Here is a 24369-nt window from a genome sequence, read left to right as displayed (position 1 = left end):
ACAAAATGTGATATATATATATACTTATCATTTATCGGCATCAGGTTCATGGGAATCGGAACAGAATAGAGTGACCATGTTTTCCTTATCACAGAGGAAACCATGATAACGCAAGATTTTAATGGATGTGATATCACAGACGGTGTGATTTTTATCGGAAAAAGAAGATATGAAGGGTGGTGCCAGGGGGACAAGAATGCCAATGCGCCCCCTCCTCATCATTCCTCCTGTAGGATGACTACAGGACCGTACCACATGAGATGTTATTGTGCCGATCATGACCAATCTCTATTGAAGAGGATGATGAGATAAGACAAGTGTATAATGGATGTCAGGGAGACGAACGACCTGTCTTTGACGGGTGGGATCATTTTCGCGTCAATCAGTGACGGAGGACTACTGCTGTGACCGAGATGAGAGGAATAACGTGTGCCGCAGTGCTTTTGACCCTCCTTCTGGGATGCTCCGGGATACAGGTAAGGAATTGTCGTATGAGATCTTCGTACATCTACGTCAAATAGCATCTAGATATCACACACATTCTACCTGCTCCTCAGTGAAAAACATCGAGATACTGGCCAAATTACACCACCAGCTGCCAGTCTTTTCACCACCAGAAGTAGTCAGTCACCACCACCGGTCGTCTTTTCTAGGGCAATCGACTCCGCTAACAAAACTGACAAAGTACTCAGTATCTAGGCAAGGTATAGTCATTTTAGCTCGTCCTTCAGGGACACTCTGACTGGGACGACAAGATTTTTCAATGAACCAATGTCCACGTTTGTTTAATGTATAGTCGGTGTCTGTGACATAGCTCCGATTGCTGATTGATGAAGGTTGCTATGACTTATACCACACACAGCCGCCAACTGATTTTATCTCATGCACCTTGGTGCGGTCTTCTGCAGATACAATCACAGGACGTCCGAGGACCATTTTGTCCGTTTCGGGTTCGGGTTTGTGAAGCACTGGTGGGCCCGCTTTTAAGGAGACACCCAAAAGACAGATTGGTCACAGCACGACGTGAGGCTGTATGCTATAGTTTTCTTTACAGATCCGACCTCTTTACATCGCTGGTTTCATGGCCAACAGTATTGAAGATGTAGATGCCTACATTGCTGCCGGAGCTAATGTTGTGGAGGCTGATCTGTACTTTGACAAGGTATTTATGGAAAGCAGGCTTGACAGTGGAGTGAGCGAAGCTGTCGAGTGTCCTCTACTTTCATCTGTGTTTGCCCAGTGTTGGATAAAAATCCTGTAGAACAAGGGCGAAGTCATATCTCAGTACAACAGTCTTTAATACGAGGGTCTCCCCATCCTGGCCATATGCCAATAGAAAGGCAATAACATCCCAAAAACGCGTCCGTCTTCAGCTGCGTGTCTCGCCGAAAGAACATAGAGAGACATCTATTTGTCAATGAGTATGATGAACTAAACATCTTGTCTGAGTCTTGGCAGTCCGGTGTAACATGTTTGGTTGTCCCCAGTATTTCAACGTTTGCATACAATGCACAGCTTGAGAGACAATAACTTCTAAAGGGGAGAATCAATAAATAACTTGTTAATCTGTCTTTCGGTTTCCCCAATCAAACAGGGAAAACGGACACTCGAAAAAGACACACCGGCATTGTGATCGTCGTAGGGTAATTTCTTCTCTTCCTTTCTTCTCGTTGCAGAACAGCGGTCATGCAACTGAATTCTACAAAGGTACCCCATGCGACTGCTTCAGACTCTGCGGCAAGAGAGAGAATATCATCACCTACTTGCAACACATTCAACAAATAACAACACCAGGTGCGGATTTGTCATGCGCAATTTCAAGAAACGCATCATCAGAGAGAGATTTTCGCAATATGTTAGTTCTTACGACTGTGTGTGGAGTTTGTGTCCCCATGGCTAGGTATTGGTTATCATAAAGGTACACCTTGAAGAGTTGACAGGGTGGAATTAAATTCGGTACGGAGCGAAGTGTGCGCAAATATTGGTGTCGTCAGTTAGCACAGAAGAGGTGTTGTACCTTGGAGGCACTTGGCAGTAGCGAGACAAGTCTCTTGTCGATCACTGGCTCTATTCTTTATTCCTTGAGCCGTCCTTTCTACCTTGTCACAATAGCATTTTATTTTATTGCAGGCCACCCCAAGTTCAAGGCAGATTTTACTGGAATCGTCATCATCAATGCTCTCCTGGACACTACATCCCAGCACGCAGAGGCTGGGAAGGATATGGCCAGCCTCCTGCGGAGATACCTCTTTAGTAACCGTAGGTAACAAACTTCATTTTGTTTTTTCGATGCAATCTGAGAGAGTCTAAAGTCTATGTATGTGTCAAAAGACAGACACCCAGCTTGCTCGGGATCTGAAGACAATCATGATTCTTTCGAGTCACATCCTCTCATCAGAGTACACAGAGAGACAACTATAGCAGCTGGCTGTGACATTTCAGTGGTGTTGGTGAACTCCCAAGACTGTTCGAGAGATATATGTTCTTAAGGCTGTGCTTAAACAATGGTACTGCAATACCTACCTCCATCAGGACCTCTGATGACGCCAAAATGACAAAAGCAGTAGTGGATTCTCCGAGAGTCAGAAGTTTCGAGGACTGGCCGTAGACTGTTGCACCGACACTATTTCATCTGACTCTTCACAATTTGCAGCCAACAACGCTAAGATCGTGTTTGACATCTCTCATCCGACCTATTGGTCCTTTGTGGACTCACTGGTGAAAGCGCTTAAAGACAGACAGAGGGAGGACATCCTACCGAAGATAGGTAAGAGCCAATAGAGGATTAAGTCCAATCAGAACATCCTGTGATATTACAGCCGTGACCAAGACATCACCATCACCTCTCTGCCGGAAGGTGGGCGGGGGGGGGGGGGTAATACCAACGCGATGAGATAGGAACAGTGATATGACACCATCCTATCCCTAGCCTACCAGTCATTTGCATAACCGTAACTTATCTGCAGGCAATACAAGACAACACGTAAGGTATCTGAATGTGATCCGACATACAATCCTGGTGTATGTGACAAACAAGTGGTGGTGACACGAAGACTGGTTAATTTTGGGACAGTCCGTTTGAGGCCATACTATCGGCGATGTGACTAGGATGCCCTGCTCTAGGCCACTTCTTCCTGTTCTCATCGTTCGATTTGCTTTTAATGGCTATACTGCAGAACCAAGCCTATGTTTCTGATAAACCTGGTTGTCGTCTATTGTTCCCCATGATCGTCAGAGCTTTTTCTCCATTGATGCACCGTATGGCCATATGGCCAGTCTCTCGGTGTCCCCGAGTGGACAGTTCCAGAACCTGGTGGCTGATCTGATGTGTTGAACTCGCTGTCACCTTCCGGACTCGGCCATGCTCATCCTCCAAGGTGGTCTTTGAATCTTCAGTGCCCTTTGTTCTATTCCCTATCTACGCTACTCAATGTCACTCCCATTACAAAGTTGTATCTTACGCGCAAATTCTAGGCTTAATAACCTCAGGAGGCAAATTCTACAGCGAATTCATCCAGAAGGCGGAAGACACTGAACTAGGTCTCTGGATGGGAGACGGCATGACAAACTGCCTGGAGGACTTCTTTTCGACAGCTGATGTCAAGGAGGGGTGTAGACTCCGTGATGAGGGTAGGGGCGTCAGTAAGGTGATCAGATGGACTGTGGATCTGCAGAGGAACATAAGGAATGCCATGTGGTAAGACTCAACTCAAGCTGTCCTTTGCTTGCTGTGCAGGCACATTAGGTAATGACGCTCCTAATCACTGAATTGGGGAGATTTGAATGTCTCATTACAAGACATCTCTCTGGTAAAGTCAATGTTTGCGTCTTGGCGAGGGTTACTTTACGTAGGGCCCATGGTGTTTTAAAATGGTTCACATTTAAATGATTTCACCTTTTAGGATGGGGGTGGATGTGATTGGGACCAATGACGTCCATGATGTCCTTGCTGTGATGAAGGAAGACGAATTCCAAGGCCGCTACCGTCTTGCAACAGCTAATGATGATCATTTCGCCAGAGTCAAAGGAGTAGGGCCACATCGATTTGGATGCCATAAAAAAGTAAGGTTTATAGGTGAAACTGTAGCTGCATGTCTGCACTTAGCCTTGGTTCCTGGGTGTGACGTGGTCTTTCAAAGACCAGGTTGGATGATTGGAATTTATAATCTTGTCCTGGTGGTCGTCTGGTTGTTACCAAGTCTGGTCGTTTGGTCGTTCTCTGTCTTTAAAGATTAAGATGGACGAATTCATGATTTTGAAGACCAGGTTGGAGGAATGGAATTCATAATTTTATCTATCTGGGTTGTTTGGTTGTAACTTTGTCTTGAGAAGACCAAGTTAGATGAATGGAATTCGTAATCTTATCCTACTCCTTTGGTTGTGACTTTGTCTTCAGAAGATCAAGTCATGACGAAAGGAATTTATTATCTTATTTTGGTTGTGATTTTCTCCTTAAAAGCTAGACCAATGTAAAACGAAGAGTTTTTTAAATTTGACCATGTACAGCTAATATACAAGTACAGGGGATATTTACGAGTGATGTGAAAATTAATTTGTTTAGGACTTGTTGACACCACAGACCTTCCTAGTTCGTACAATGATTTTTATGGATTCAATCTGGGCGGGCATAAGTAACCATGATTTTCAACACGTTTTCTCTCATGGCATAAAGATATCAAACATTTTCCCTCGGCTAATGAAAATGATGATTTTTGTTTCAGTCTTGGGTGCCATTCACTAGTGCCTACACTTGCTGGAAAGACAAGGATAGTGAAAACAACTGGTGCAACGTGGACAAAGACTGCACGAAAGTCAAGTCCATCTGCAAAAGCGCATTTGATCTCCCTTGCATGTAGGAGGGACACCAATGAATGTCAATGACTTTATCCAAGCTCCGAGGAAAATTTATCATAGCAACATGCAATTTGTAAGGCAAAATCCTAATGACCAGCCAGAACATCACAGTACTTTGGGGACCCAAAGTCAAGGGTGTTGGACCAAATATTTCATCCATTGCATTCCCTTCTTCAGAAGATTGTAACCAAAATATCGGAGTTCAAATGTCATATGTAACTTGACAGAACTACTCATTCAATAAAGTTATGAAAAGCATATCTTTCTTTGGGTATATGTCAATCTATATTTTTACTATAAACTCAACAAATCATTCTTCAACTGAGACTTTAGTACCCACCCACCCTCAGACTAAGGTGTCGTCTTGATTGAGACATGGATACATATGGATAAAACTCATGATGACTACTAACACTTTCTGATAAATGTAGATTCACAATCTGATTGCTCAATGCCCTCCACAAACACTTGGCTAAAGTTGCTGACTTTACCACATACAGACAGCAATACTAAAATGCACATGTTCTTCGGCCAAGCTTGAATGGAGTATCAAACACATTGGATCTGATGAATAGTTTTTAAAAAATACAGACATTTTATCAAGAATTGGAGTCAATTTACGCTCTTCAAAAGGACGAGTAGATTATATGAATGACCCTAAGGAAAATTGTCGTTATTTCTTTCTGCTCAGCACCATGTCCGTTATCCTAATGAGTGCAGTTTGTTCAGGCGACGATCTGAAATGTCTTAATAACTTGACGGCTTCCCTGCAATGCGATTCAGCTAGGCATTTGGTTTGCTCCACACCGTCACTCTGGAAGGAAAGGTAAAGACGTTTCAAGGTGATAGGAGATAACAGAATGAACAGAGCATACGCAGAGCATACGCTTTTTTTAAATCAGCTTTTGACATTTAACCCTTTCGGACACTTTTAGTATGGACACTTTTAACTGAAATGGACTTAATTATTATTTTCATATAGACATTTTAAAATGCTTGAAACTCTGTACAGTGCCCTGGAGCAAGCCTAGAGCTTGGACAGGGCACTATAATATACTGTATTTTATTATTATTTATTATCAAAGATGACTTTTTGAAGGATAACGTGATTACAGAATGAAAGAACACAAATGAGGGTAATGGGGACTCACTACACCACATCCTTGGGACAGAGAATAACTGTCCTTTATATAGAGGTGTCTGATTGCAGAGGGCAAAATGAATGAACACGACCAATTTGGGACCAAAATCAGTGTCCCAGATAGAAAGGGTGCCCTGCTGATAGAGGTGTCGGCTAAGTGAGGTTCCACTTCTTCACGATATTCAGTAAACAAATCTTACCAAAGCCACACACTCCCTGGCATGATCCACATCGCCCTCCTCTGAGAATCGCCTCATCACCATCTCATGGAGTTCTGGATACTGATCACAAGCAAAGAGAACGGGTGCTGTCGCTAAGCCAAGCTTGAGATCTGCTGCAGTCGGTTTGCCAATCATTTGCTCATTGGCTGTGAAATCTAACATGTCATCCACAAGTTGAAATGCTATTCCGATATTCCGACCAATCTGGTAGGCCATCTCGACTTCGGATTCTTGAACATCTCCTAGGATTGCAACCTGTGAATTGAAGGAAGTTACGAAAATGAGTTTAAAAGACGAATAACAGGGGCATATTATACACTGCCCTGAGCAGCAGAGAGCTCCTAATTTCAAGGGCATTGAGAGAAAAGTTACCAATCACCAACCAATGTATACTTACTGCCTTACAACTGTTTGCCATCAGACTGGCTGTCTTCTTATAAGTTTTTCTTAAGTAGTGTGTGAAACGTTCATTTTGCTTTTCCTTTGTTCCCAGTTGCATGAATTCACCTGAAAAAAACGCAATGGTATTGTTATAGTCTAAAATGCTAATGCTTCGCTATGACACACTGATAGATTTGCACCGTCCTATTTCAATAATAACCCAGCTTTCCTTCGTTGAGAGGTTTCCTCAAGAAGTAGACCAGTGGGATCTGTTATTGTATTGTTTATTCCTCTTAAAGAGTCAGTAAAGATTGCGTTTAGAATCTTTTGAAATCCAGTTTCCTGTGAGACACCGTCGAGATAATCACAGGTGATGAAATTTCTCTGCTGAAATATAGCCATCACTTGAAACACATCGGGCATTTGAATCAAAGTTTCAGAGGGCAAACCAAAACGACCTCAGCCATGTTGGTGATAATGACGTCATACAGTGAAAAGCTGTGCAGTTCCATAATCTACCTGCTCTTTATACGCTTACCTTTCACTAAGTCTTCAATAACTTGTGCCAGGACTATGACAACATCTGGATCACCAATACGTGCGATCGCCATGGATGCTGCTGACAGGATGTAGTCCCCAGCTGTAATGGCCTGAAAAAATTTAATTCACACAATGGAAAATACATACAATACAAAAGTTTGAGGATTGTATGTTGAAGAAGAAATTTTTATTTTTATTTTTTTTTTGAAACGGCACACAGGCTATCTATCACTCAGTTAAACACGATGACAATGATTTAGATATTGGAGTATTGGTCATGTCAAATTAGCATACCTTTTGTTGTCCCCAAGAATAATGTACGCTTGGTTTCCCTCGTCTTATGTCTGATGCATCGATGACATCATCGTGAACTAAACTGGCAACATGGATCATCTCGGCTATTTCAGCAACCTTCTTCTGTGTATCTAATAAATAACTAAAAAAAGAAAAAGCTTTAAAAAGCTAATAGGGAGCTGATGTTGAGATATCATGTATGTATTGTAAATTTTCATAAGTCATCAATAAACTTATTTCAATTTGGATTTGTACTAACTCACTTGTATAGCCAATACTACTATTTTTTATGCATATTATCACTTTCACTCTTACCTCTGTCTGTTTGCACCTTGTTCTAAGTTAATGAGCTTGGCAAGAAGTAGAACAAGCATCGGTCGGAATGCCTTTCCTTTTCCATCAAAATGATAATGAGTCATTTCCCTGAGAGATGTTTTCTTGGTCGATAATTCCTGAAAACAAATAAGACTAAGAATATGGAACACACACAGTAATTTCTTTTCACTGCCATATATTTCTATTCTGATAAATATTTTCACTTATAATATTGTAACGGCTGGAGCTACCCCATTGCCAAACCTTATCAGCAATTCAGGAGTCCAACTTAAAAACAACATATGGGAGCCAAAATGGCATCTTATTTTGGTACACCCAGGGTTAATAGTTTGGCCTCCACAGGGTGAACTGAAAATAAAACGTCCTGATAACTTGTAGCCAATGGATTTACCAACTGGATATTATTTTTGGAATTGTCTTTACTGGCTTATCTCAAACTCAACATCTACGCTGCAGTACTACCTGCCTCGTGAGTAGTCTATCGAATCTCAATTTGGTTGACTGCAGAGATACACATTATCCACGTTATATCTCCCCCCCCATAGGATTCTCCCAAAACTTACTGCTTTGATATTGTCACAAACAGCTGCAAGTTCCATCTCAACCAACTGATATGGATCGGTGGTTTCATTTGGGCGAGGCTGTAATGTGCCATCAGAGTAGAACCTTATGCCTGGAGATCTTGGAGAGACGTAACATTGGTCAACTGATGGTGATTGCAGAACAGACTGCTGTAAAAAAATCGTTAGTTAATAGTATGAATTAAAAAAGGCAGTTCAGGCTAAATGCTCGGGGCCCAATGACAATTGACATTGACAGTGATATGCATCGCATGGTGATGTCTTCTCTTCAGAAGTTAGGCCTGTCACCCAAGGCCCGAGCCGGCCCAGGCCATGGCCATATCATGATATGGGTCTGTATGGGATGGAAAGTCTTGACGATAACCTAGATTTAGATAGTTCTGGTTCTGTAATAATTTATAAAGAACTATCTACAGTCCTCAAGCTGGTGTTTGGCCTCGATGACCCAGCTGTATTGGTTAAAATTTACAATCCCCGATTGGAAATGACGTAGTTTGATCGCATTCATGATTCAACTATAAATCCATTGAACAGTGCCAGTAGTGCTTCGTTAGTCAACCGATGACCTTTTTTTGGGGTGTGATCGGGGATTGTAAACTCGTTCCGCTGTATTCTGTATGTAGGCCTCCACACTATAACTGTTAACATATACATGCAGGGCATTAGAAATGCTATCATGCATTAGATTTAACCTTGCCAGCCCCCTAGCGGAATTCTGACAAACTACAACCAGCAAACTTGACCATCGACAAAGTTCGTGATTAAGTCAATATCGGAATGTAATACCTTTTTATATACGGTGGACAGTGTTTTTGAATATGTGTATAATCTTCCATTTATATCATTCGGCTTAAATGAATAAGAATAAGGCAAAATTCGACCACACAAACACCGCATTCTGTTAATACTTGCGATCTTGGAAGCCATTATTATTTCGATATCGAGACCGGCCAGTGGCGCTCCAGTTTCTAATGGTTTTGCCATTGTGGCGTTTTGAAGAACTAGCTGTGCGTGATGTGTACGGGTTTGTTCATATCGATATACTGTATGTCGAGACCGGCCGGTGGCGCCTCAGTTTCTAATGGTTTTGTCATTGTGGCATTTTGAAGAACAAGCTGCGTGTGATGTATACGGGTTTGTTCATATCGATATGCTGTACAGCGAGACCGGCCAGTGGCGCCCCAGTTTCTAATGGTTTTGCCATTGTGGCATTTTGAAGAACTAGCTGTGTGTGATGTGTACGGGTTTCTTCATCGACACATGTTATTATTCATATAACTCACGGATAATGCTCGGTGCATACTTCAACGCCTGTTTGACTGGTCGTAACATAACATAACATAACATAACATAATTTATTTCTCTCCAAAAAACCCTTTCGGGTATAAGAGGTTACATGATTTAACATTTACATATGGTGGACCAAGCTGATGAATTCTTTACAAAAACTATGAATATTGTCTAAGTTTACCCGGGAACATTTAGTCATAATGCGATGGAAAAATTCATGATAAAAAACCTGAGGTAATTCTTTTAAGTTTGGAAACAACCTTACTCGCATGTGACGGAAATACGGACACGTAATAAAATAATGAAGTTCGTCTCTTACACAAACCTGGTCACAAAGACCACAAATATTTTCTGCAGTTTCATTTCTATACATTCTGGTTACTGTTTCTGGGAATTTTATAGATCCAGTACGAAATTTACAAATACTGACCGTTTGATATAATGGTAATTTTTTATCGTGTTTCAAGCTGACAGTGGCGCCTCTACCGGGAAAACTAAGAAAGTGGGTGTTCAAAAGTCATAACCCCAGCACCCTAGCGGAATTCTACAAACAACAAACTTGACCATCCAAACTTATTTATCGGAATGTAATATATTTTTATATACGGTGGACTATGGCTGGCGCGAGTGGACAGAATTCAGGATTATGCCACGGCCACAGCATAAATCGGAATTGTGGTGCACAATAAATCGACCAATCAAAACTTCGGATCTCGTGAATTGTGCCGCGGCATAAATAGGACTTGTGGACGGAAGTGCGATTTATGCCGCACCATAAATGAAATGATTGGCACTTTCTGATTGGTCTAATTATGCCACAACACAATTCCTATTTATGCCGTGGCATAATTCTGAATTCTGCTGCGGCATATTTCACGAGATCCGGCATAATTCTGAATTTTGTCCACTCGCGCCGGCCATAGTGGACAGTGTTTTTGAATATCATTCGGCCTAAATGAGTAAGAATAAGGCAAAATCTCATACCTCAAGCTTGACAACATTCGGCATGTTACAGTACACTCTGTCAAATACACACTGACATCACGAGCATTTCTGTCACTTTTTGATCGCATATTATGGCAAAACCATTAGAAACTTGGGGTGGGGCGCCACCGGCCGGTCTCGATATGCAGCATATCGATATGAACTAACCCGTACACATCACGCACAGCTAGTTCTTCAAAACGCCACAATGGCAAAACCGATACCTTTATCGACACCGATATCTATATCGAGACCGGCCGGTGGCGCCCCAGTTTCTAATGGTTTTGCCATTGTGGCGTTTTGAAGAACTAGCTGCGCGTGATGTGTACGGGTTTGTTCATAGCGTGGTTTTATATCGAGACCGGCCGGTGGCGCCCCAGTTTCTAATTGTTTTGCCATTGTGGCGTTTTGAAGAACTAGCTGCGCGTGATGTGTACGGGTTTGTTCATATCGTGGTGTATATCGAGACCGGCCGGTGGCGCCCCAGTTTCTAATGGTTTTGCCATTGTGGCGTTTTGAAGAACTAGCTGTGCGTGATGTGTACGGGTTTGTTCATATCGTGGTATATATCGAGACCCGGCCGGTGGCGCCCCAGTTTCTAATGGTTTTGCTATTGTGGCGTTTTGAAGAACTAGCTGCGCGTGATGTGTACGGGTTTGTTCATATCGATATGCTGTATATCGAGACCGGCCGGTCCCCAGTTTCTAATGGTTAATTTGCCATTGTGGGTTTTGAAGAACTAGCTGTGCGTGATGTGTTCGGGTTTGTTCATGTTATTATTATTAAAGAGAATAATTGCGATATACCATCTCCTGTGCAAGCAATATATCGAGACCGGCCGGTGGCGCCCCAGCTTCTAACGGTTTTGCCACTGTGGCGTTTTGAAGAACCAGCGTTTACGTTTACTTGAGCATGATGTGGAATTTTCAACGGCGCAAAATGATGGAAAGTATCACAGCAATGGCTGGTGAAGACTTGTAACGTCGTGCTATTAAGATTTTGTCAAAATTAACTCTCTATCCAAGAAAATGAACTCAAACTCTCAAACTCATCCCGTTCTATGTCGTAACGTTAAATGTAAGCATGCGAAACCTTCCTATTGACAGTCCGTAAGTGTGGCTTGTTCTCTGAACACATTTATTACACTATCTGCATACCAAAAGTACAGGGCATCAGTGTACTCGGAACAACGTGCATTTCCATATTGAATAGTTTTATTGCGAAATTCACCCAAATTCTACCCTAAAATACGATAAAAGTGCTCTGAAATCATGGCTGATGATGATGGTTTGGACGATTTCTTCGCCAAGAAAGATAAAAAGGGCAAAAGCAAGAAAAATAAGTTCGTAGCGGCAGATTTATTGGAGGATGGAAAACAACCTCTGAAATCTGAAAAGCCAAAAAAGAAGAAGAAACCCAAGGAGAAATCAGATGAGAGTAATGTCGCTGATGGTACTAAGAAAGAGGTGTGTTCTTTATATAGGCCTTTTCAGAGTAGATAGATGAGAGATGGCCCCCAAAACCAGATTTCCTAGGGCCAGGCAGGGTTTCCCCCAGAGGGGGGGGGCAAGGGGGGCAGTTGCCCCCCCTAAATTGTCCAAAAACAGGCAAAATTTGTTGTTTTGACCAGGATTTTCTGCAAAATTATGGTTTTGCCCCCCCTTGAATTTATTTCTGGCAGAAACACTGCCAGGGTCGGACGCTCTACCCTACATCGTCGTAGTCTGTATGCGTTCGTACTGCCGGCAGCAATGATTGATTATAAAGACGGAGAAGATATCCTTGACCTTGTGCCAATCCACCAGTTGAGTCCGAGGAAGCCGTTGAAGGCTACAAATTCCGAGCACTGAGCAGCAACCAAAATACAGTGTACCGTTGATTCATAGTGCCTGTACAAGCTAAAGTTGGGTTGTTTTGTGACTGCCTCGTGTGATGTTGGGAGATGACGATCAGTTAAGATAGACCGACAATCTCCCCGACAATGATTGCCTCATCTGTTTGCATTGTCTTGTCAATTCTTCCTCACATCACAGCCTTCTTTATCCTGCAGGAAGAGGAAGAGTGGATAGAAGTTGACAATGAAGAAGTGAACTACAGCGGTCTTAAAATAAAAACTTTACAAATAGTGTAAGTAAAGTCTTTTGGTGTCATTAACATGTCTAAGAAGACAAATGGTATGAGCCGAATGAAGTCATACTAGTATCTCGTACAATTGCATAAACCTGGATGATATATTAGTATGGATCTAATAAATGAAGTAATCCTGAGTTTTCTTTGCAGAGATGAATCGGAACAAGACAGGGAAAACCAGGAACAAGCTGAAGATGAGGATGGTGAAACTGCTGGCATCAAAAGCACTCACCAAGGTCCATGGGCGGGCGTTGTACAATCTCAGACTCCGACAGAATCAGGTATGACCATGACCCAACGTTCTAGTGACGTTCCACCTATGAATTGATCCTGGGCAATGAAAAATACTTCACTTGATATTCTCCTATTGCTGAAACAAACTACCTGTACCAAGTTGACCTAGACAGTACATATACCAGTGTCCAGTCATCTCCATTTTTAACCACCTCTTAAAATATCTTGCAAGAAGAAGCAATGTGGCAGAGTTGGTGGTCAATGTTTTGGACACCAAATCGGCCATGACGACAGAATAAACCAGATGCTGCAGCGATATTCTGACTCACAGCTGTCTGCAACATCATGGTTGACCCCATTAGTCAATAATTTGGTTGCCACAGCAGATTGTACTACACTAGGGCCACTCATGACTTATCTGGAAAGAGGCATATTCTCTGTGTACTTTCAGTTTAGCTCTAAATATTTTTTATAGCCCCATTGTCTATAGAAGCTGGTGACCAACCGTCTGAAGAAACAGCAGAGAAAAAAGACGAACCTGCAAAAGCTCCCACAAAATACATCCCGCCAGGCTTGAGGAAGGCAATGATGGAAGAGGCAAATTCCCCTGTCGCTCCTGTAAGACGAGGGAAACCACGGGCGGCACCCGATATTCAGAGTGAGATGCACTTTCCAACGCTAGGTGGTACGAGTGATGTGGTGGACAGGCACAGAGACAAAGAATTGTGAGTGAAACTTTCAAGAGGGTTCAGTCATTCTTGCATTTGAACCAACCAAATCCATCTGATTGTCGCTCGTTCTTATCTTAATAGCCCTGCTATGAAACACGTTTTGGTCACATTTCAAATCCATCAAAGTCCAACTTGATGCACATTCACATTTCCTGCATTTTCATTAAAAACCACAGATTAAAATTCCATCAGTTAAAAGTTCTCTTCCATTCTACATGTGTATTCATCATCTTTTGAAATCCATCTTTCAGTGAACGCGAAAATCCAAAAAGCAGATTCGAAACCGTTCGAGGTGGTAATCGTCAATTAGAGGATAGTTCTAAACATGGACTTGAACTTGAGATAGAAAATAAATTCGACTTACTTCAGGACAATAACTGACAAGGTGAAGTGGGGGAAATCATTCGCAAACTCTTTCATATGCATTTTGCTGCCATGCTGTGTTGTTTGCGAGAAACTCTTGAGGGTTGTGTATAAATGGGTCTGGTGCGGACATTTTTAGGAGATGACCCTTTCTAGTGATATTATAGTAGAAAATTAGCTGACAATAAACAATTAGGAATGGAGATTTAGTCAAACTGCAAAGTGTCTGTGTTGTTTGCCTGGACAAGGTGAATGAATAAATGTGTCCTTCTAATTACAGTGGGCCATTTTTGAAATGAGGAGGCACTTGGTTTGTGCATGGTTGAACCCTGGTTGTTTGCTGTCAGCAATGGAGAAGTTGGGCACCGTCCCGACTACCACTCTGGTTAGACTCGCAATTGGAATGGGAGTTCGGACAAAAAAAAGCAGGTTCTGCTCATCCTATGACTACCGAGTTTAAATGGTGTGATACTTTTGTCTACGTAAATGTACATGTATTGTCATCTGACTAAGTGAGCATGTCTCAACACCAGGTGAGTGAAAAGGGACGCATCAGGCACTGAGGAGTGAAAAATGGCCTGTGACTTGAAGGCTGTTGTTTTCACATCTCGAGTTCAACAAGGAGGATGGGAAAACTCCTTGACAACTGATGACGTGATGCACAAAAGGGAATCACCTCGGAGAGTGGGAATGGAAGTCGGGACAGTGTGCAACCTCTGTTATGGGCCTAATCTTGTGGGCAAGTCGTAGGATCATTCCGAAACATAACCCTTTCAATGCATACACCCTACCCCCAAGAGTCGAGCTGTAAACATGAACCATTAATCACGCACCACTTGGCTCTTGGGGATCAAAGCTTCCATTAGATTTAGTCAGTTTTGATTTATCTCGCTGGCATCTCATAGGTAAACAATCTTAATGCTATCTACCGACTTAAAATTACCGGAATGGACTTGACAGAACTTGGCTACTGGGGGTCACATTCCAAAAGGCTTACAAAGGACACACCAGCATTACGTGACCCACTGTGTAACATGTGATATGCAATATCTAACCTTTGTGCTGTATGAACAGATGATAAACTACAAATGTAATGGAAGATCCATCAATGTTGTGTTCTGGGGAAGAAGGGTCGCTCAAATAATCCGCATTACTATAAAATTCAATAGGTAATTCCAAAGGCAGTAGTCTCAAGTCTTATGACAACAATCGTTCTCAAGGAATTTGGTGACAGTTGTTCTAACATATCGTGGGCTCAGGGTTAACTAGTTGTATCTGCATTTTTGTCAAAATTGATTTTATTATCTTAAATTAATGCATGTTCAATGATATTTAATTACAACTTTAAATCATACTAGTAATTACCAAAATGACTGATACAACTAGTTAACCCTGAGCCAGCGATATATCAAGAATATTCATAACCCAACACTTGATCTTGAGCTGGTTGAGACTCATGAGCAGATGAAATTTGATGAACTAATCGACCCTGGTCTTTTCATGCATGAAAATCAGAAGTTGAGGACCGAGGACCAGCCCATTTTTCCAAAAATTTGAATGTCACTTGGTCAAGTCTGGTTCTTGCCATGTCAGGTAGTTGTCCAATGCTTGTATATTTTTTTGGCAATTTACAACATGTCGGCTGTGATGAGTGTGCATGCATGAATGAGTAGGCTAGCATCAGTCGGGAGCCATAAGGAAAGACATCGAGGGGACTTCTTTGTGCTGCATGAGGCTGGGTTGACATGGAATTCAATGTTCAATGTCGCATGTGACATTCCGTGACAAATCTGGAGTCTGCCTCACATTTTATGGCTTTCTATTTGAAAGATGTATTTCCTTTGTTTTGTATTTTGTTGAGATTGATTGGGAGGGGTTATGGTTTGGGTAAAATAATGAAATAAAGGTTATGTAATAATCCTCTTAACATCTTGGCTAATTGAACTTCTTGTTGTTTTCATTATGAAGAAAGTGTTTCAAAATGGATCTTTTGGTGCAAGGTGACTGACAGGTAATCCATCCCATGCAACCAGTGACAGTGATCGTATCCCAGTCTACTGGTTGTGACTTTGTCTTCTGAAGACTGGATGAATAAAAAAGACTGCTTGTGATCAAACACCACAGAATCTCTCTGCCTCTGACCCATTGAAGAGGATCATTTGTTAACATGTTTTGACAACAACAGGATCATCTTGGGGTTACCAGCAAGGCTCTATTCAAAGCACTGGACATAGAAATATAAACAGCCTTGCATGCGAGACAGTCCAATTCAGGCTCACTTCTCTTCCTGTGTATGTCTTGCTCCTGGAAGAAGATGATAGAAGAGGGTTTTTATAAAAATATACTTTATTATAACAGATTGAAACATTGTTCAGTTGTGATGAGACATGGCTTCATTCAACGTACAACCAAAAACATGTGATCCAGTGAGTGGCTTTATGACATGAATGCAGTTTATAACAAAATACATCCGTGATAACTGGTTAAATATAACAAAACGAGTTCAATACAATAATCAAAAAATGTTACCTTTTTTTTGTTCCGACATGTCCGAAATAATAAAGTTAACTGTAACCTAGGTTGTGAAACGGCAGAACGACGCGACATCTGAACGAAGACAAACTGGACGTGATCAACTCGAATTTTAGTGTTTGATTCGAGTACGTTTACACTTGCGTTTTTCATGTTTTTACCTATTCTTTAGCGAAGTATATTGTCTGTGAAGTGAACCATGAACAGGTGCAATGATTTCAGCCTCAATGTTGCCGCACTCCTACTGCCATGGTATTATAAGATCTTATACATGTACGTTCGAGCCAGAGATGGATGTGACTTTGTCGATGCACAAAAGACCACTGTAATCAAATGGATTTTGGACAATATACCTTATGTTTCAAGAGTCCAAGCGTTTGGATTCTAACTGAGGTCCGCATGGGGAATCAACTGCCGTGAATCATTTACTCGTCCGTAGTCTCTGCTAACTTTCAAGTAAAGTACCAAGTGAAAATTACTCGACGCAAATGGTAGCTTGAAGCGACTGTTTGGTCACATTCCCTAACCCCAGGTCAACTGCATGCATGAAATTGACACATTGATTCATCTCGAATGTTACTGTGTGAATTCCACACACGCAATTCACCAAAAACTACAGGATTCAAATGTTACATAGAACACGGGAGTAAAGACATAGAACAATTTATTTCATTTGAATCCTCTCGTAACCACGGCTGGGAAAGTGACCAACATGTCGTGGTGAAAGTTTGCTGGGCAAAGTACCCAAAGACGACGAGGAATACCGCTACACTTGCTACAGGGCGATGAACCGTGAGAAGGTCTTCAAAGTGACAGGATGGAAGAACGTACGGATCCATCTAGTTGTCTCGCTACCTCATACGCCTAGAAGTGCTGTTTAAAACAGTGTGCGTCTTGAAAGCGACCTGAACTTGCAACTCATTACTGATAAAAGAAATGATAGCACCAATAGAAACGTTCTTGGTGACGAGCTTGACTGGGAGCGTCATGATCAACTGGCCACCAGCGGAACAGAGGGCGAAATAGCCGTAATGGGTCTGTCCCGGAACAAGGAAGGTTAGTAACAAAACGGTATAAAAATGGCAAAGGCCGTCAGTTGATTAACTAAAAAATGAAAACAAGTTATTGACAATCATGAATGAATCTGAATTATGTACAAAAAAATTAATGAAATTATCGAAATCATGTAAAAAAAACTTCACACGTTAACCTTTACGGTGCCGAGAACACCCTGTCGCGTCGTCCACGGGCCGTCGTCGCGTTGAAAACATTTGAAATTGACGGACATTCTTCCAATTTTCCAACAACATACTCGATACACTTTGAGAAGCGCAATGCCCCTGTGAGAAAATATCTGTTATCTGTACCATAACCATATGGGTTACTCGAAGTTGGCAATTTTGAAGACGGTTTCCCACTACCGTGATATATCCAAAATGCCCGCGCGAGGACGAATGGGCGTGTCGTCGGCTTAGGTTGAGAAAGAAACTCACGTGTTCTTGTAGCACAAGCGTTTTCCGCAGAAATCGATAACACATGAAGTGGAGCAAGATTAACCAACTGAATGACAGTTAACTAATTGAAAGACAGTTGATCACATCCGTAACGCGCTACAACTATCAACAAGTAACGTGTAGAACAACTCACGTCGAGTAGGATGCTACTGAAAAACTACCAGAACGAACATAAAAACACAGAAAAAAAGGAAGAGACATGCATGTACGTATATTAGATAGAACGAACATTAAACACTGTAAAATAATAAAAGACGATGATGGAAGTAATGGTGTGTCAAGTCCAGGGTTTAGATTCTGGCAGTTGATTCACCCAAGCACAAATTGTTGGAGTTGAGTAAATGCCTGTGCTGAGACATTGAAATCTTAGTTAAGCGCCCGGGTTAGGCGCTTCTGGGGTGCGGCTCAGGCGCAGGCTGAGGCGGTGATGGTGTATGCCGTGTGAAAAGAGCTGAAAATGATTGCAAGCTATTTCAGCTGCTGCTGTCGACAGAGATATTGCACGGTGGATTGTGATAGCTATATTTACCATCAAACGATCTGAAAGTGTGGGGAACTAAGGGCGGTAAAGAACTAAATAGTTATAAATTAAGCAAAGAGCGAAACATAAATGAACGAAAGGCGGGAAAAGGGAACCAAGGATGAAACAAGGATTAAAATAGATTGAATACTGGTTATTTGCCGAGCATGATTGCTCAGTGTCTAAGGCAATAGCCTTATTAACAGAGCATCTCAACAAAACCTGGAACAAAGAAGAGAAAGATAGACAGAAACCAAAAAGAGAAACACAAACAAAAAAGATAAAGAGCAGGCAAATAAGAAAAAATGAAACAAGATTCGGCGATAACGTATGAATTGAAAGTGCAGAAAGGAACAAACAAAAGATATGAGATAAGGGAGAAATCAAGTTAAATGGCAATTGTAAGATTTTTGATTTTTCACTTTTTTTTCGGAAAACGAGAATTTTGTGTTTTTTCTATTTTTTTGGTAAACGACGAATTTATATTTGTGTTTTTGACTTATCTGTTTTGAGATTTGTTTTCATGCTCTGTTTACTCAAGGTTTGAGTTGAGTTTTGAATGGAAGCGCAGATGCCGGTCGATTGTCATTTGAGAAGTCCCACTTGGAAAAAAATACTCGCAATACGGGCAGACGAAGTCGTTCATGGCGTCGCGCGAAGGCATCGCCCAACTCCGGAATGAGTCAGTCTGGTACGGCTTCGGCATTTCGGTTTCCCGAAGCATCCTTGCAAACTCGGCTTTCTTCGCTTTTCTTGTTTTCCCAGAGTAGCGAGTCTTCTGCGGCTTGGCTTGAGCAGACGTTGGTGTGACGTCAGCAGGGAGGGGAGCAGGCGAGAATCGCAGCATCTTTGATGTTTTCTTTTCATCTTTCTTGTCAGGTGTTTTGGGAGCTGAATCGGGGCTGTCGTGTTCGGAAGATTTCTTCGACTTCTCTCCCTCGACTTTCGTAGTGTTGGAAGGGAAGAATAACGATTCCAACCAGAGAGGTTTGAAGCTGTTGTACCTCTGTGGTTCCTTTTTCTCTGCTGGTTTGACCTTAGGCTTTACATCATCCTTGGTGAAGCACATGGGCCACAGTGGGTGAAGAGGTCTTTCCTCTGGCTCATGTGACTCGGGCAGCTTGGGAGATTCGGGGGCAATAGAGGGTTGTTGGCATACCATGGTAGGTTCCTTAGGCACAAAAGATGTCAGGTCCATGGGGAATTCATGCCAAATCAGCGGGGGAGCTTGAATGGTGATCGGGGCACTCGGCGTGGCCAAGGTATCAGGACTCGGAAACGAGTCTTGTTTCTCAGCTCGTCCAGGCTTCGGTTCACAGTCCCGCACTTTGTTGGTGCTCTGTTTATCCTTCGTCTGCACGGCTTTTGAGAGGCTCTTTTGGCTTTCCGACTGGCTTGACACAGACACACTCACTGGTCTAGTGGTCTCGCAGCACTGGTCCTTCCGACATTTAGACCCCATCTTGGCAGCCTCGAGGGCAGCCGTGAGGCAGTCGATCCTTTTCCTGTAATCCTCTTCGGATGCTTTGTGTTGCCTGATAAGCTCTGTCTTCTGCTTCCTCTCGGCTCCCAGCATCATCGAGAGAGACTCCTCTTGGTTCTTCACCTCGAGGTGGTCCCGTTGGAGGAAATCCAGTTGCTCTTTTACGTGGTCGCGCTCTGACTTGGTGTCCTAGAAACAATACGAAGAATAGGCCTGCGTTAGGCGAAGACACTCAATTCAGTAATTTAAGACTAGGCTCCCAAAGCTTCTCGCCAGCAAGAAATTAGTAGTTGCGAGGACAATCGCACTATAGTTTCCCACTTTAAAAAAACAAACCGTCAAATATCTTTGCGCGTAGATACTTATGTGCTGAGTTCTGAGGAGTCACTTGGCAAGCATTTCGAGCATATTTCGACGGTTTCACTGCCAATGTGGATGTGCGGTGCGTGAATGAAAAATGTCAGCGTATCATCACGTCACGAAGTAAACCGCGCAAAGTAATTTTGCAAAGTGTCATATACGAAGATGCAAGGTAAATAATCATGGTCTCACCTTCGTGTCCTTGCGCAGGGCATCTATGTCTGACTGAAGGGAGTTAAGATTTGACTCCAATCCCTCCATGGCTGACCTCAGGTCCCTGATCACCTCATTCTTGGCCGCTATAGTCGCCAAATGCTTGCCTGAAAAGTGGATGCAATGTTGAAAATGTTGGTTATGGAAACGCACTTATGATCCGAGAAGTATATGCGGCAGGCCAGACACAGCGAATCATATTTGAGTTCAAAGTACGGTCACAAGGCGAGCGTCGCCACTGAAGAAAAACAACGCAAGCTCACCAGTTTTCCTTGGCATAGCCACCTGCCATCCCTCGATGTCGAGGAGCGATCCCTGCGTCGTGTCCAGGGTGGTGTTGTTACCATTCCTGTCGACAATCTTATCCACTCCCTTGGTGGAAAGGGTGAACATGATGTCATTGAGATGTTGTTCCAGAGAGGAGTACTTCCCGCCGAGGTCGTGCTGCTGACACTTCAGGATATCAAGTTCCTTGCTGAGTTTGTTGCGTTCGGACTGCGAAGACTGAAATGTAAATGTACGTACTAAGATTTCAATTCGTTTTCTTTCGTTCAGTATCTGAAGGCACGATATGTTGGGCGTTAACCGTTCAATCTTTGTTGTCCTCATATCAAGGTGAACAGGTAAAGTTTCCTTCCATACAAAACATGTCACGGTGTTCAAGACGTCTGGACATACTGTTTTCCGAAGTCGTAAATGTGTCAGCCCTCACGCTATGCATTCGCAAAAACCGATGCAAAGTATGCCCTAAAGAACAACTTTTTTCGGAATACGCAGCGTGAGGATCTTGCCATTCCTATATTTACGAATTTTACCTTGAGGTTTGATTCCAAGTCCTTGTTCTGTTCGCAGAGTCGTTTGTTTCCCGAGCGGAGAGTCCCAATGGCCTGGGTGAGGTCATCTTTGGTCTTGCACGAGGAGCACTCCCACCAGTCCGTCTGCCTCTGAAGTTTCTCCTTCATCATCACCAGGTTAGTGTTCTCTGAGATGAGGTTTTTGACCTGTTTGGCTATTTCATCTAGGAGAATGCTCTGAAAGCAAAGGTCATAAGTGGTTTTCACCGTCAGGGATATCAGAAGAAAAGGAGGTCGCTCTTAACACATGAGGCACTTTTGGTACGTCTCTTCTCCATTCTTCCCTTCAATCTGCTGGCCCGGCGTATATGCTTTCTCCATACAAGTTCCCTTTTTGCTGCTCAGTCACTTCTCTTTATTCCGTTTTTACGCATTACTGTATTTATTTCTACATAATGTTCCCTTGCTTAGTCCAGCTCCTTCTCCACTCTAGTTCATTTTTTCTTTTCAGTTACTTTCTGTCTCCGTACACGTTCATGTCGCTTAACATCTCTGTTTACTTGGTGAAATTAAAGCATCCCACAGATTCGTGTGCCGGGACACGGAATGTATTGTAAGAGGCATGATTAAAAATACAGACTGTGGAGGAATTTACGTCGGATACACTAACCTTGAGGTCTATTTCTGACTGGACTTCATCCAAATCCCTCTTGATGTCCGCCTTCTCCCTCTTGAGGCAGTATATCTGGTCCTTGGCCTCGGCCAGAATCACATCCTTGTGGCGGCACACCTTGCACGAGGACCGCTTCCTCGCGACCGTGTTGCCAAAGATGGGACTTGGGGCCGTCTTGACCTTGAGTGGACGTTCTGGTGCAGGAGCCGTCGACTCGAGGTTCAGGTTGCTCAGGAGTTGCAAGAAATCACTGAAGACTTTGTCCGTGGTGGGTTTGGAAACCTTCGTAGAAAAAGAATATTTTGACAACGACGACGATATTATAAAGTCCTTCCAATACATTCTCATCTTGCACCAATTATTCCCTCGAGACTTTAATTTTTTGTGCCTCATTGCCCAGAGACAGATCATTTTGTGGAGTGCGTTCGACGACGTAAATCGTGATAATGCGGGAAACAATCAATAAGCAACACGGTGCGACTTCCTATCCAAGGGAACGGCCTTCACGGAGAATGACGGGGTATTTAGCTCACCACGGAGATGGCGGGACCACCGCAGGCGCCTCTCAGCGCCAAGTCCTTGAGTGGAGACGGTGTCCGCGGGGGTGTCCGAAGGGTCGAAATAGGCCACAGCAACTCGTCCTCCACTTCTTTGGCTATCGTGTTGAAAATGGGCACAATGGTTTTCGACTTGTAGGGGATAACGGCCGTCTCCTTGTTGTCAGGGTCTGAGGCTGCCTTGGCGGGCTTGATGGGGACCATTTCAAGAGGGCTAGGCTTGGTAGTCGGGACGTCGACTAAGGTAAAGGTGTCCTTTACATCAATAAGAGGCGGTAGGTCACTGTCTGACCAAGAGTCAGAGGAGCTAGCGTTAACCAGGAGGTCGTAGTTGTCCGTAAGACCTGAAATTTGAAGAAAAAGTCAAGTCAGACTCAGAGAATAAAGAATTCCAGCCAATAAACTTTGTTTGCAACTTGTTGGTGGAAGTTTCTAAGGAAATACGGGATCGATAAGTAACATCAGCCCCCATGGAGCATATCAAGTGTCCGCGTAATATTAATAAGGACGACACTACCTTCTTGAGCTACATGTAATGTATTACTCCAGGTCTGTGGAGAGCGAATTTTGGTCTTGCTCACAGGCATGATTGGGGAAACACAGGGACACATTTCGCGACAAATAAACAACCATAAATCATTTACACAACGAAAGTCGCCGGTTGAGATTCGAACCTTTCTGGTCGTTTGTTGTCTCCACGATAGTGACAGGTCCGAGGGAATCCAAATCCTCCTCCGTGCAGGTCAGTCCTTCGGGGGAGAACTCTGAGAAGACAAAGCTTCGACTGACACCAACCACGTGTTGTTTACTGATGTAGAGAAACTGGAATTTGTCGTCTTGGTTTGATGGAACCTGAATCAAGAAGACGCATGGAGATGAAGAACCAGAAAAGTATTAATGAGTTGGATGGAACAGGTTGGACATAAAACATCTCGCGGGGTGACGGAAGATTTTCATCACTTACGTCTTAGAGACCGTATCTTGACCCAGCATGTCCGAACTCCACGTCTTATTGTATTGAGGCGGATGCTGTCATCGTCCTTAGACAGGTTGTTCCGTGTGGCGTAGCTTGTGATTAATGTGACGTTTTGACGGATTCTGTCAAGGCACTACCAAGCCAGGTATAGGCCAACAAATAATTTCGATAGTCGATTCATTGCCTGAATGAACAGGGTCAACCTTTCCCAGCTAGCAAATACAAACCTGAATATCATTTCCCAAAAACATCACACTTCTGATGTTAGGGAACTTAGAGTTGCGCGGTTCCTTCGGCGACCACTGGAAAGTCAGGTATTTTGAGAGGCTGCTCCATCCACACGGGAACACACCCACCCAGTCGCGGGATGTGGGCTTGAAGTCGCTGCCTAGCGTGTAGATGACGAAAACGTCCTGTCCGGGGACGTAGAAGGATGGGGTGTCCTCGAAAGTGACGAGGTCGGAGGTTGGGTTGATTGTGACGGGTTCATCACATATAGGTTGATTATTCATCATGGCCGTTTCTTGGTGGCTATCTTATAAATAAGAAACTCTGAAACAAAATTGTCCCGCAAAGCTATTATGATCATGATGGAATGTGGTCGCTTCTCGGCTCTTGCATGGATTGTGAGGCGGACTGGAGTGGATGTCCATTTTGATTTGTCCTC

At 43.0% G+C, this 24369-nt stretch overlaps 4 protein-coding genes across 5 annotated transcripts; 2 read left to right on the top strand and 2 right to left on the bottom strand.

Annotated features, from left to right (window-relative positions):
- The first annotated feature begins 201 nt into the window (after positions 1-201).
- Positions 202-5112, top strand: LOC135498147 (dermonecrotic toxin LcsSicTox-betaIC1-like). The gene is made up of 8 exons (XM_064788324.1): positions 202-476; positions 1055-1162; positions 1677-1794; positions 2131-2259; positions 2654-2767; positions 3475-3697; positions 3903-4062; positions 4722-5112. Exons 1-8 carry the CDS (start codon positions 414-416, stop codon positions 4854-4856), a joined length of 1050 nt encoding a protein of 349 aa, XP_064644394.1. The 5' UTR covers positions 202-413; the 3' UTR covers positions 4857-5112.
- Positions 5113-5131: 19 nt separating this feature from the next.
- Positions 5132-9270, bottom strand: LOC135498146 (all trans-polyprenyl-diphosphate synthase PDSS1-like). Of its 2 annotated transcripts, none has more exons than XM_064788321.1 (8): positions 9135-9270; positions 8331-8498; positions 7747-7883; positions 7432-7573; positions 7136-7247; positions 6614-6723; positions 6196-6471; positions 5132-5668 (listed from the first exon to the last, which is right to left on the bottom strand). In XM_064788321.1, the coding sequence occupies exons 1-8, from the start codon at positions 9243-9245 to the stop codon at positions 5528-5530; spliced, it is 1197 nt and encodes a 398-aa protein (XP_064644391.1). In that variant the 5' UTR covers positions 9246-9270; the 3' UTR covers positions 5132-5527. The 2 variants fall into 2 exon arrangements, with proteins under 2 accessions (XP_064644391.1, XP_064644392.1); XM_064788322.1 differs by having other exon boundaries at positions 8331-8495.
- A 2491-nt stretch (positions 9271-11761) lies between these two features.
- Positions 11762-16007, top strand: LOC135498171 (protein CDV3 homolog). The gene is made up of 5 exons (XM_064788367.1): positions 11762-12088; positions 12673-12749; positions 12903-13033; positions 13462-13711; positions 13969-16007. The coding sequence occupies exons 1-5, from the start codon at positions 11894-11896 to the stop codon at positions 14096-14098; spliced, it is 783 nt and encodes a 260-aa protein (XP_064644437.1). The 5' UTR covers positions 11762-11893; the 3' UTR covers positions 14099-16007.
- Positions 16008-19178: 3171 nt separating this feature from the next.
- Positions 19179-24214, bottom strand: LOC135498340 (tax1-binding protein 1 homolog). Its single transcript, XM_064788595.1, has 8 exons — positions 23930-24214; positions 23401-23578; positions 22703-23070; positions 22167-22451; positions 21518-21733; positions 20966-21206; positions 20682-20809; positions 19179-20318 (listed from the first exon to the last, which is right to left on the bottom strand). The coding sequence occupies exons 1-8, from the start codon at positions 24212-24214 to the stop codon at positions 19179-19181; spliced, it is 2841 nt and encodes a 946-aa protein (XP_064644665.1).
- Between the last annotated feature and the right edge of the window lie 155 nt (positions 24215-24369).

The sequence above is a fragment of the Lineus longissimus genome, chromosome 13 (assembly GCF_910592395.1).
Source record: "Lineus longissimus chromosome 13, tnLinLong1.2, whole genome shotgun sequence".
Lineage (NCBI taxonomy): Eukaryota > Metazoa > Nemertea > Pilidiophora > Heteronemertea > Lineidae > Lineus > Lineus longissimus.
This window is presented reverse-complemented; position numbering and strand designations above follow the sequence as displayed.

Excerpts from the sequence above, each read along its gene's own strand:
- LOC135498171 (XM_064788367.1), top strand. The coding sequence starts at position 11,894 with ATGGCTGATGATGATGGTTTGGACGATTTCTTCGCCAAGAAAGATAAA. Across the intron at positions 13,034-13,461 it reads TCAGACTCCGACAGAATCAG|CCCCATTGTCTATAGAAGCT; the intron begins GTATGACCATGA and ends TATTTTTTATAG. Across the intron at positions 13,712-13,968 it reads AGGCACAGAGACAAAGAATT|TGAACGCGAAAATCCAAAAA; the intron begins GTGAGTGAAACT and ends TCCATCTTTCAG.
- LOC135498340 (XM_064788595.1), bottom strand. The coding sequence starts at position 24,214 with ATGAATAATCAACCTATATGTGATGAACCCGTCACAATCAACCCAACC. Across the intron at positions 21,734-22,166 it reads AGTCAGAAATAGACCTCAAG|AGCATTCTCCTAGATGAAAT; the intron begins GTTAGTGTATCC and ends CTTTGCTTTCAG. Across the intron at positions 21,207-21,517 it reads ACTTGGAATCAAACCTCAAG|TCTTCGCAGTCCGAACGCAA; the intron begins GTAAAATTCGTA and ends TTTACATTTCAG.
- LOC135498146 (XM_064788321.1), bottom strand. The coding sequence starts at position 9,245 with ATGCGGTGTTTGTGTGGTCGAATTTTGCCTTATTCTTATTCATTTAAG. Across the intron at positions 6,724-7,135 it reads TATTGAAGACTTAGTGAAAG|GTGAATTCATGCAACTGGGA; the intron begins GTAAGCGTATAA and ends CGTTTTTTTCAG. Across the intron at positions 6,472-6,613 it reads TGGCAAACAGTTGTAAGGCA|GTTGCAATCCTAGGAGATGT; the intron begins GTAAGTATACAT and ends TTCAATTCACAG.
- LOC135498147 (XM_064788324.1), top strand. The coding sequence starts at position 414 with ATGAGAGGAATAACGTGTGCCGCAGTGCTTTTGACCCTCCTTCTGGGA. Across the intron at positions 2,768-3,474 it reads GGACATCCTACCGAAGATAG|GCTTAATAACCTCAGGAGGC; the intron begins GTAAGAGCCAAT and ends CGCAAATTCTAG. Across the intron at positions 3,698-3,902 it reads AACATAAGGAATGCCATGTG|GATGGGGGTGGATGTGATTG; the intron begins GTAAGACTCAAC and ends TTCACCTTTTAG.